This window comes from Hippocampus comes, unplaced genomic scaffold (assembly GCF_001891065.2).
Source record: "Hippocampus comes isolate QL1 unplaced genomic scaffold, H_comes_QL1_v1.1 scaffold45, whole genome shotgun sequence".
Taxonomy (NCBI): Eukaryota; Metazoa; Chordata; class Actinopteri; order Syngnathiformes; family Syngnathidae; genus Hippocampus; species Hippocampus comes.
The window spans coordinates 4,296,541-4,309,055 of NW_017805783.1; the positions used below are offsets into that span (position 1 = coordinate 4,296,541).

The 12,515-nt window shown below is 41.1% G+C and overlaps 1 protein-coding gene across 3 annotated transcripts in view; it reads right to left on the reverse strand.

Annotated features, from left to right (window-relative positions):
• LOC109525017 (tetratricopeptide repeat protein 28) overlaps positions 1 to 12,515 on the reverse strand; it is a 185,100-nt gene that overhangs the window by 120,198 nt on the left and 52,387 nt on the right. The window contains exon 1 of one of the 3 annotated variants that reach the window (XM_019885237.1): positions 5,932 to 6,914. The exons of the other annotated variants lie outside the window; for them this stretch is intronic. Within the exon in view, the coding sequence (XP_019740796.1) occupies positions 5,932 to 5,958 (27 nt within the window). The 5' untranslated portion in view covers positions 5,959 to 6,914. Of the gene's footprint in view, positions 1 to 5,931; positions 6,915 to 12,515 lie in introns of those variants that run through there. 3 annotated transcript variants of the gene reach the window in all.

Genomic DNA, 12,515 nt, shown 5'->3' on the forward strand with positions numbered 1-12,515 from the left:
TTTGCTGCAGGCTCGATTGTTTCTATGACCCTTGAAGACATATTGAGTGAGGCCAGAATGTGTGTCTGCTACACTGACTGCAAAAAAAAAAAAATCCTTCATAACTGCCTGAAAGGGAACAGCAATTGTTAATTTGTTCATCAATAAATATTTCTAATACAATCATGAGCTAGATATTGAAAACACAGGTGCCATCTTAGACAATAAAAGCGTGACTAAAGCTTTTGCCAGGGTCAAACTCGCACAAAATTAAGCCTTCAAAAAAGGGCTTATGAATCATTTCTCTGACAAAAGAAGTGATGGAATTAGCAGGCGTCAGTTGGTGGCAGGGTGGTATTAGCGGTGCTTTTCACGTCTCAATCCAAACTGGATCACAGACTCTCAAAGAGCATTCTAGCAGCCGGTCACAACATCCAACACAACATCACTTGGAGACAGCTGCAGGGACTAAGGACTGAGCCGATGCTGTACCCCGCCAACTGGACCAAGTCCAGTCGGAGTTATACAAGAATGTAGGACTGTGGTTTTGGCAGCTCTATACCGATAAATGCTGTGAAACAGGGAAAAGTATGTGTGTTTTCGAGACGTACGGTGAAAGGATATGTCTCAAGCGCCATTGACAGCCCTTTTTTTTCCCGAATAAATTACAAGGCCGGTCGGTATATGAAACTCTGACTCGCAACAGTATGTGCAAGGTTGATTTCACACCACAGGAGCTTAACCAGTGAAAGGAATCAAGTAGAAGTCAGTTCCACCTCAGAGACCAAGGAAATGTTTTCCTATTGATGTGGTCCATCAAGTCAGATCTTGTTTTTTATTCCCCATGGAGGCTCTCAGAGGCAGGCACCTCTTGAGCAGCTGACCACACCCGTGGAACAGTAACCTCGATAAACTCAAATATCGGTGCATTTGCTCTTACAGGGGCACTGGAGGGTAAAGGAACACTGTGGTAAATCAGAAATGGGTGCTCTCAGGCTTGGAAGAGAGCATGGAAATAGACTGTTGCACATGTAAAATCAATTTTCACATTTACTATTCCCAATCCAAAAATCCATCTCTACACACATTGTGTGAGATACAGTTCCAAAGAATGAGGATTAATGAAAGCAGGCTGGCCCAGGCACAATTACATCTATTGTTTCTGCTGGGGTATTTTGACACTGACCTCTCAAGAGTACCTCACCGGGCAGAAACCTGCATTTTGTGTGTAGAGGACTGCAAACTAATGCGCATTGGCCTTGTACTCGAGGTAGCGCTTCCCACTGTCGTCCATCATTGTCCAGTTTTCCCAATGGGAGAAATGGGCTCGGGATGAACAGCACCACAAGTTGGGCACTAACATTTTCGATGAAATGCTGAGTTGCAGTTCCCTCCTGCTTACCTGGCCCAGACTCCAACGCCGCACCACTACACCCCCTTCTCCCCCCAACCCCATGTGACCAGAGCCATGAGGGGCGGTCATGTATCCACATCCAATTTCTCTTGACATGCTAAGCCATAAATACTCTGCAGTGTAAAAAAAAAAAAAAAAAAAAACAGCAGGTCCTATCAGTCCAAATCATTAATCATACCTGTTGCATTATTCTCATCCTCTCCCCCTTACACTCCCAATTCATATCTTGGATATGTATCTTTTCCATAGCCTCCAACACACCCCACTCTGCTATCAAACCTGAAATTGCATGTCTACAGTGGTGCAGCAATTACATGTCTTTGTCTTTAATCCCTGCATCAAGCCTCTTGTTCCATGTGATTCATGTCTCAGTCTCAGTCCCAAAGTTACCGCATAAACACATTATGACCGACACACACAGCAAAAAATACATAAGTACATATTATACATTTGAGCCACATTTCATCAGAACTGCCACTGAAATCAGAGAACTTAATTTTATACAAAGTCTGTCTCTGTAGGAGCTACACACTCAGGATTTCCTTCTGAGTCTGTTTTCCCTGCACCACTTCCATTGTTGCATTTCAGGATAGTCAGCCATTAAAAGGGATGCATGCGCTCTTCGGAGGAAAAGTACATCATCTATGCTAAGCTTTAATGGTACAAGACTGTATCGTTCATTAGAGTGCAGTAGTTGCTTGAAAGGCACTGCTTTGGTAACCTTGACATTTGACTTTTACAGCTTGGGAACACGTGCATTTGGTGGTCTAGAAAAAGTACAGTTATTGTGGAGTCCAAAAAGTTGCGCTTTGTGGTAAACAAAGAAGAAATAGACTCCGGCTGTACTCCTATTCGGATAAAACCGAAAGAAAGACGTTTTCGTAAACACAGCAACAGACCAGACGTGTGGAGGTGAGTGAGGTAAGCATGCTGTCTTTGGGGATAAAACAGTGTTACATTCCGTACAAAAATCCTCTTGGTAGATAGAGCACCTTTGTCTCAGCCCTAAATGACTTCTGCTGACACTTACTGCTCTCTTCCAGCACCTCTTGTTACTTGATCCTTTATTGTAGTATCTCATATTCCCAAAACTGATTTGGTGCCATTGGCATTAGGACATCACAGAGTGAAATGCCATCCCTTTTTTTTTCCCACTCAGGGAAAGGCCATCCTCTTTTTTTTTTGTTTTTTTACTGGCCACCTAGCCCATAAATAATTCACGAATAAGTTGGTGAGCTTGCAGAGCATTTGACCTCAGAAACATGAGTGTGGCATGCTGTCACACACAGGTGAGGAGGCCTTATATCACCAGTGTGGAAACCATTACACATCTGGTATCTGGAAACGACAAAAAACAAACTGTCCTTTGACTTAGTCACAGTGTCACATGGTATGTTCATCTAGCTTTAAAATATGACAAAACACAATGTGTTGAAATCACACCTTTCCTGTAAATGAAAGTATGCAATGGTGATTTAAAAATATCCCAGAAGCAAAACAGAAATGCATGTCCTCCTGGTTTTCCAACAATATATGTAAATCTATACAAACCATAAAGGTGTTGAACAAAAACAAAACAATCGGTGCTCAGTCATATGACAAATGAAACAGAATTACACAACTACAAACTTACTACAAAACCACACAGCTGAACAAATCTCAGATCAAACTTTGGTCAGCAAAGTTCTGCTCACACAAAAAACATTTGCGGGTAACCGCTAACCAATGTATCAGTAGGAGTCCCACATTAAGACCCAATTAATAGCCAAGCATAAAGATCAGTCACATTAGAGGCTCACATTCCCTCATGTGATCAAATCAAGATATGTTGAGTTTGTAACCTGCACCTCCCAACACTTTTCCAGTCGAAATGCGACCTGGGGAGATTCTATCAGCACCTCTAATTGATTTGAGGGTACTTTTAGCACCACCACCATCTCTCCCTGCCTCGCTGACTTACCTTTCTAGATGCTTTAATACGCTCCCAGCGCCGTCTGCAGCACTACTACAAAGTAGGGGGTCATTTTGCATTCCCCAGCACTTGCACATAAAATATAAAGGTTTTGTACGCTACGTAAAGGGTCAGCCTTCACAAGCTGTACTTAAATCTGGATGATAAGCCAATCAAAAAGCTCTTCATTCAGAAAGTATTGATTAATGCAGAGCAGGCAGCAAAAACGAAATATTGCAGCCTTTGTTCACAAACCTGCACCCCACCATATAAAAACGATTTTTCTGGTGTTAACCAAATGACATGACAGAAATCGAAAAACTGATTGCTCAATCATCTTTTCAGAACATGTTAGTTCATTCATGCCTATCTCTCCAACACATTCAAATTTCAGATCCATCCATGAGGTGGGGCAGACCCACAAACAGTCACATGGAAGGTTACCATGGAAATGTGCGCAAGCAAGAAGTCCTATTTTCAATTTCACTGAAATCCTTTCTAAAAGAACCATCTTGTACACAGCCAAGCAAACATACCACATATACACATTATACACATTATGGGAGTGTTGCTGGATTCAGAATTTTGAAGACTGCTATTTTGTTTACAATGTAGGGTGACCAAGATGGCTCACCCAGTTGAGGCACAGGATGCTGAAGAGATTTACAGTATGAGAGAATGTTACTGGCTTGAGTCAGCCTGTGCGAATCTGTTCTAGAGAGACAATGCATAGGTTTAAATTAGTGCCACAAACATGGCATGACAGGACAAATGGCTCTGTGGCGTGATAGACAGACTAAATTTGATATTTAAACAGATGTTTTCCATTTTTTTTTATCGGTCAAAGTATATTTTGTTCTTGGTTTTGAGGCAATGTAGCGTGACATTGTGAATGTTGTAAAGACGATTTATAGGGTATCCGAAAAATTACAGTGCTTGGTCATTCTCAGGGTATCTTGTGTGTTCCATGACATGCATGTTAAAAATAGGCTTCATGTTTAAATCATGTTGATTCCAGATAAATGTCACAACTGTGCTTGGGCTTTTTTGGGGGTCTTATTTCATAATTCTATGACAAGTTGATGGTACATCTGACTTAACCGCTTTGTCATAATTGTGCCTTTTCAAACAACTGGTGAAAATGAGTGCAGTATCTGTGTGTCAGACACCTTCAATATGCTGAAGCCCTTAATTTTCCTCAAAAACAAAATCTTAAATTTCATGTAAAAACTCTCCTACTTTGTCATGTTCAACAACCAGCTGCCACAAACTCATCCATACACAATGTGCCACACGCCCCCAACAGGTTAATTAATTATCATTACAGCAAGACAGTGATGTAACAATGTTTCTTCCTGATTAGTTGCTTGGTGTGTGTGCTCAGTACACACTTTCAGAAAAGAATCTGCATATGAAGGCTACAGTTACTTCTGCAATATTTAAAGATTGACCTCTCATTGCTTACAAGACAATTCCTTTATTGGGGCAGGGCATTTTGTCCTGAAAAAAGGTCCCAATGATGATTTGGGCAGATATGCTGCATAGCTGTAAACTTCATTAGCACATGCTCAAAATGCATTTTCCAAAACTTGTTTTTGAGCTCATCTTTCTTTTTTTGAGATCATCTACATTAACGACTCTTTATTTGAGACGAGCAACCACGCTTATTTTGGAGGGCATGAGCTACTAAGTTGAAACACATTGAGTCAACAGTCATCACCTATAATCCATCACAGTTGTAAAAGTTACACTGCATCTAGCAGTAGTCATGAGTGCTCAAAAGATCATCAGCTGCAGCATGTCTCAGCTGTCTGAGTACATTTATTAAAAAAAAAAAACAGTAAGCAGGCATGGGGAGAAAATTCAGAAACTGTTTCTGAACACATCTTAACAATAAATTAATTACCAACTACCTCTGCATACCTGGAATGGTGGTTTTTTTTTCTCTGTGTGTTACTGTATTTCCCCCAAAAAAGCAGCTTTTTGTGTTAAACGCACCTTCTCCACTACTTGTCAGACAAGCGCCCCCTTCTGGCAAAAATGTACAACAGTGATTTCAGTGCCTTCACATTTTTATAAATTCCAGATGATTTGAGATTGTTTCCATGGTAGATAACATGGAGTGTGAGCTATGAAAGAATGCCGCAACAAAACATTTTTCTTGACAAGGATTTAGTTTTTTTTTTTTTTGCCTTTCAATTGTGTCACAGGAAAAGTGGCACCTCATCTGACGTTTCACTCTCTACATAAAAGCGTACCATCTATTTGGATAAGAGAGTCAATAAAGGGTCTAAAAAAGTTATTTACAAAGGTTCAGCATATCGGCTACTGTGCTGTACTGTACTGACAACGCATTGCAGACTGACTGCACATCTGTCCGCTGTCTGCTAAATTGCTTCCTGGTAAATTGCTTCTGTAAAGTAAGAAAAAAGATCTGTTATAATCCTATGAATCTAAATAGTAATTTAAACCACGTCGTAGTTAAAGTTCACCACTCTTGAGCTTTTTTAAGCACTCGGTATGTATCTCTCCAACTTGTGAGTCACAGATGTCCAAAATTGGCTAAACAATGGAGGGGGGAACTCACCTTCTTCCGGGGCTGCCATTTCATCATATTTGTAAACCAAAATGAGCCAGCATTAAGATATTATAGGAGAACGGAATGTAGATTGGGGGAAATCCAGGGCGCAAATCATGCTGCTGCCACTTCACATCTTCTCCAAAGGGCGACGCATGATGAGATGTGCCAGGCTCAGTTTGCGGCAATTTTTGTGGAGCTCGACAGCGCGGTTAACGCGGCTCATACACGGTTTAAATCCAGTAGTAGTCGGGAAAGAATTCAGAGTCACGGTTGTCGGTTGTCAGCGGGTGCGCGCGATGGTTTGTGTGCGTAAATCCAAAGCAGCACTCCGCTGTTGACCCACTCCCTTGGCTGGAGGTACGCAATGATCGTTGCCTTTACGTCTGATCCAACCCAGAAAATACGATTTTAACTTTTTCTAAACGTTTTCCTAAGTGGGGAACGCCGTCAGACTGCGTCCAGATGGTCCTCTCGAATCCAAGGAAAACAAGCAAAAGACGGGAGTTTGTCTCCAAATGCAGAAATGTACATCACAATCTCTCTCTCTCTCTCCTTTTTTTTTCCAGTGGCGAAGAAACACTTTTCCCCCCGGATGTACTCGTAGAGAAACAGTAACCCAAAAAAAAAGAGTCCAAGCAGGACAAGGGGAGGGGAGATTATTTTCAGGAGAGAGGAGGGGACAAGAACCCCCAAAAAATCCCTGGAATTTGTGAGGAGCTGGAAGGATCAACTGATTCGTGCAAGAGCAACAAACTGGACTGGAGCTTTCTGATGACTTCCTTCCCTTCACTCTTTACTCACTGGGGAGGAAGGAACCGCAGGGTCATAGTGCCGCCGAATCAAATCAAGGGGTGGGATGTGTGTTGGCGTTTCATGGCTGTTGGTTGTGATTTTTAAACTACTTTATTGTGGTAGCTCGATTTAAGAGTCTAATTCGTTCCGTGAACAAGCCCGTAATTCAAGTAACTGGATTTCAAAACAACGACCCCAAGCCTTCGAATGAATTCAAAGGCGATTAATGTATTACAAGCCCCCCCCCAAAAAAAAACACATTTTGTCATGTGTTCAATAATATTTAAAAATTGATTAATAATGTATTTTACTGAATTGTATTAAAACACACACACAATAAAAAGCAATGAAATGAAATATAATGTTGCACATTGTCGTTGCTAAAATACAGTTCGAGCTTTTCCGCTTTTCAAATATTGTATTTTGAAAGCCGTGTTTAAAAGACGTGTACAAATTAACCAACACAGATGTACATAGTAATTTTGAGTCCTCATAAAAAACATGAAAGGTTTTAATACATGCCTCTTCCTACAGCCATGGGTATTAAGTCAGTACTCTTCATAACAATGTAGCGACATTAGATATAGGTTAACAACATGCTAAAGAACATTCTCGTTTCATGATAGCATATGCATTTGATTATGTTTTAATGTTTGTGTAAACATTTCCAGTTATTAAACAGAAAATAGTTAAAATAGGTTCTATGCTAATTTAAATTGTCTTTTTTCCATGGGTGTGTGGCAAGGGAAGTGCCGTGCTCTGCTTCAGATCAATGAAAAAGCACACACACAAAAAAACTCACAATGTAAATGTAAGGCTGCTGAAAGTTATGGGTAACTTTTCCCTAGTTTACCTTGTATATAATCAACTGTCATCATCGGATCTGGCAAATCTTTATAATCCAGAGTTAGAAGATATAATTTTTACTTTGAATGAAATGTTATTATGCACTGGAATGTCCAGCAAAGCAGGTTCTGGGACAGAGCAATAGACATAATCATGAACGAGTTCAGCATCGCTGGGAAATCTGTGGTAGATTAAAACACTGTTGATTTTGGAAGACAGTATGTACAATGGAACACAAGGTTCATGGTATTGTTTGTGTTCCTTTTGAGATGTATTTAATTTAATTGAAGACTTATACTCTGCTGTTAAATCAAGACTATGAATACACGGCTACCATATTAGAAGAAAAAGGTAAACCGTATTATCCGTGCCGGATATGACAGAGCGTAAAAATATTGATTCATCAATGCATTGTTGTATCCCCCCACAGTTGCATATGAATTCAGTATATCCTCTGAATCGATTGTATTCACCAGGTTGTTAAGTTAATATGACAAAACAATCTGTTAGCACACTACTTCATGGTCTATGAAGTTATTAAAGCACTTGTCGAATGGATATAAACTAATCTCTGACAAAACAATTCTGCTACTAGCTAATTTGCACTGATTAGCTAAATACAGGTAATCCTGTCTGACAGACATATAAAAGGGTAACGGGGTTTTAACTGTGGTAACATTATGACAATAACATCACACACAGCAACTACTGTGACATGCAGCCTACTTCCTTTGTCCGTAGAGGCTGCTGTCCTTGTTTTTTTTTTTTCAACAGTACAGTGAATTGTTGCCACAAAAACCGCAGTCTTCATGAAGTATGCTGAGGCCTTGGATTTCTGGAAACAACTACAGTCCTGTTTATGTCCCTGTTTTTCCTGCTTAGAGCAGCTGTCATAAGTAGAGCACAATGTAATATTTTACCTGCAGGCTTCCTGCACATACTCTTGCCAAAATTGTACAGGGTTGAGTTGTCATGAATGCCAAAATATCTGCAACTATTTGACACTTAGCAGACTTTGTATAATTTTCACTAAATAATGATATTTTGCACAGAAGGAAAATAACTCAATGCATCACTGGCAGCGTCCCCAACCAAAGCAATAACCAAGCAATTATTGATGTGGAACCATGTTTACGGCAGCAGCTGAACGCCATTGCTGCATACGTGACAGAATTAATACTGCAACAGGATTACAGTTCATTCATAAGGTGTTATCTCAATGTAGCAGAGAGGTGAATGAAACAAGTGGTCGATATGGAATGGTACTGTGGGAGGGGGGGTTAAACAATAAGTCTTGTGATTTAAATTGGTTTAGGTAATGGAGTCTATGGAGCTGTGAGTGTGGTCAATATGATGGGTCGCAGGGGTACAGGGTGCATGTCGGGGTCACTCGGATAACAAAAGACCAGCCGGAGGAGGGGCTGCTCTGACATATGGCCACATGGGTGAACTCCTGCTGTGCACTTGGTAATCCACAAGGCTGAACACGAACAAAAGTTGGACACGACCTCCTACAGATGGCACCCAAGTAGAGCAGGGAAATATCACACCATCTCCAACTTGTTTCAATCCATTCTAAATATCATCTTTACACGGTCAATAAATAATCAAATGGTAAATTTCTACTGGTGCCTGCTGGAACTGCAGCATAGCCAGCCCTGCCGCCCAAAGTTAACATTTATGTTCTCTTTCAAGCACACAGCGATGTTGTAAAACAGGTATGAGAGGCTTTCATAAAAGGCGTGTGTTTGATGATCAATCAAAGGCCACTTCTGTGTGCACCCGGAGTGGAGCCTGTCATCTGGCATCTCCATCCAGAAGTGGCTCCCTATGTATGCCTCTGCTTTTCCAATCAGAGGCACACAGGAAATCAGACTCTAGGCTTCAGAGGGAAACCAGGGCCTCCTTTTTCACTCTACAACGCTCTGAGTTGTTTGGGGAAAAGAATTGTGCTTCCTATTCTTGTTCATGCCAAGCATACCCTCAAAAAATGTTTCCACGATGCAATGTGATTGAGGTTGGATACATAAAGATGAGTCGCACTGGTCCATACTGTGTGCTGTATTTTTACTGCCCAGTCGATTGGCAAACATTTGACTCCATTTAAACTTTGTGATGAGTTGAGCATAATTTTTGCCTTTCACATATACATTGTCACTTGTCACTGTCACTCAACAATTACATTGTTATCCAAACAATGCTGATATGTACTGCATTGCCAAAGTGTTTGTTTTCTGCAGCCTGTGTGTAAATTTAACTAGAGCTGGGCATTCTGTCAGTACTGACTGAAAGTCCAATACATCGTTAATGACGAATGCCCATTTTGCTGGCAAATGACAAGAAACTTATAAAAAAAATAAAATTAAAAAAAAAAACGAGAAAAAAAAAGATGGACTAATTGTCACTAACCAGGTCAGTACCGACGAACCTTCTCGGTCCGTCACTGAGGGATGGACTCCCATTTTGCTGATGACTGACGGAAACACACGACGCCATGTGTGTTTGTGCACAGGGTTTGCTTCGAGCAGAGAAGAGGACGGGCTCCTCCCACAGGAAAAAAAAGTTTGAACATCGCTGGTCAATCTGATGTCCACTGGATGTGTTAGCTGCTAAATGCTATTTGGTTGACAGTTCCACAGCCGTAAACAAATCAATCCACTCACGAGATACATTAACTTTCTCGCTCCCCGTTCTCCAAGCCTGATTCTTTTTTGTCTCGATCCCAACCGGTAAAGGAAGCTGGCTGTACTGCAAACCGCTCCGTCCCACAAACCGCAGTGATATTGTCCAACTTTTTTATTATTTCATCACGCTGTGTGTGCGCGCGCGCGTGTGTGTGTGTGTGTGTGTGTGTGTGTGTGTGTGTGTGTGTGCGCGCGATGCTGTACATCCTTGACACGCCACAGAAGAAGAAGAAGATCTGACGGTCCTAAAATATTGGTGACCAACTGTAACAACTTGTTGAATAAAACAGTAAAAAGAAAAATTGTAATTTAGCGAGAATGGAAATGTGGTTAAGGTAACAATGATGAACTGACGATGACGGACTGACTGGCTGATGGTCCTGGAATAGCAGTGATGAACTTGAATAATAATAAAAACAACAATAATTTCAGCAAAATATACCGATAGCTAACAGTAATTTAGTGATGATGAAAGTGCTGTCAAAATAACAATGATGGAGTGACGGACTAATGATGACAGGTTTGTTTGGCTTGTAATAATGATGGACTGACGATGACGAACTGGTGGCCCAGCTGTTGGTGAATGACGAATGATGGATCAGCAAAATTTACTGACGTGCCTACCTCTGAATTTAAAAATATCCATAAAACTTTTCATATGTTCTAGAATCTGCCATACACTACCACACATTGCATTCAATTGGTTCAAACATCAGCAATACATTGAGGTGACTTGAGTCAGAATTTCAGGAATTATCTTTACTATGCACATTGGTGAAACTTTAACATGGTCGACATAGAGCGAATGCATGTATCGAAAAACAACAAATTGAAAGAGGCCGACTGCTGCTGCAGTCAAGTGGAAGTCTATGACGACTTGCCTCAAGGACTCATTTGTTCTAATTGGGCATAAACACAATGACAGGCATCAGTACACAGTCAACAACTAGACAGAGAGCTTTGCTCTTGAATTGTGGTGTCAAAACCATCCACCAGTCCTCAACTGTTTATGCAGCAGCTCATTTGCCAGCATGTGTCGTGCCTCTGCATCTGCTTGCATACTAATAGCCAACAAGATGTAAAACATGCAACATTCAGTTGGTGGGGGGGGGGGGGGGTTGATGACAAAATGTTATTCATACACACACAAAACTCTGAGATGAGATGAAAAGTACTCCAAGCTCTCTTCATTGTTTAAAGGTAATTGATTTTCACACGGACTCTTTCTCTCAAGTTGCAACACTGAAGAGTTTCCATGTTCCATCTATGCCCCCCACCCCCATTGTCTTTTATTATAAAAAGCAACCTTTTTAATTACAGCCGTCAACATTTCAAAGCAAAGCAATCCGCGCCAAGAGTATAAAAATGTGACGAAACGCAAACATGTCTCACATATGAACACGTATGCGGACATAATTGCAGGTCCTCCGCTGTCAGCTAGTTTGAACACTTTAATTGTGGACCGAACGCCAAATGAAGAAAACACCATTAAAAACCTTTAAGTGCTTAAGACATGCCCTTTGAAAATTAATGAATTATGGAAATGTATTTACACTGGTTGACAGATTGCTGCCACTGTGAAACATGGCAGATGGATGAATCTGTTTGGAAAGGCTTTACAACATAAAAATAATCAGTGATCACCAGCAATGACAGCCACATTCTCTGTTGTGTTGTACATCACTGAAACAAATAACTTGCATCCGCATCCATTCACCTATTTTACAGCACTTTAATTTTAGTGATGCCATGTCTGAATTTGGACAGGGTGTGCATGCATGACTGTGAGTCTTGGAGCCTAGTGCTGATTAAGTGTCTGAAGCCTAAGGGGGATAATGAGAGCCTCTAATTAATGAGCCTGTGCATATCTCAGAGTCACAGGGTCCTATATCTGCAGAGCTGCACACACACACACACACACACACACACACACACACACACACACACACACACACACACACACACACACAATCACAGACACAAACAAACACACACCTCTGTACACTGTAAGGATATCTCCCTACAGTTTTTTTTTTTTTTCCCCAGCTGGGTTTGTGTCACTGCGGTTGCTCTCTCAGATCTATGTCCTCTAATAACGATGGATGGGGTGAGATGTTAGAGAGCCCTGCCTTGAGAAGGTCACGTGTACTGACCACCCAACATGCCCCCGAGCAGAGGCTGATGATAGGGAACCTGAAAACCATTTGAAATCTTATTTGTTACTGAGTCATGTCCACAAGGGACAGGGGATTCATCTGGGAAGCAGAC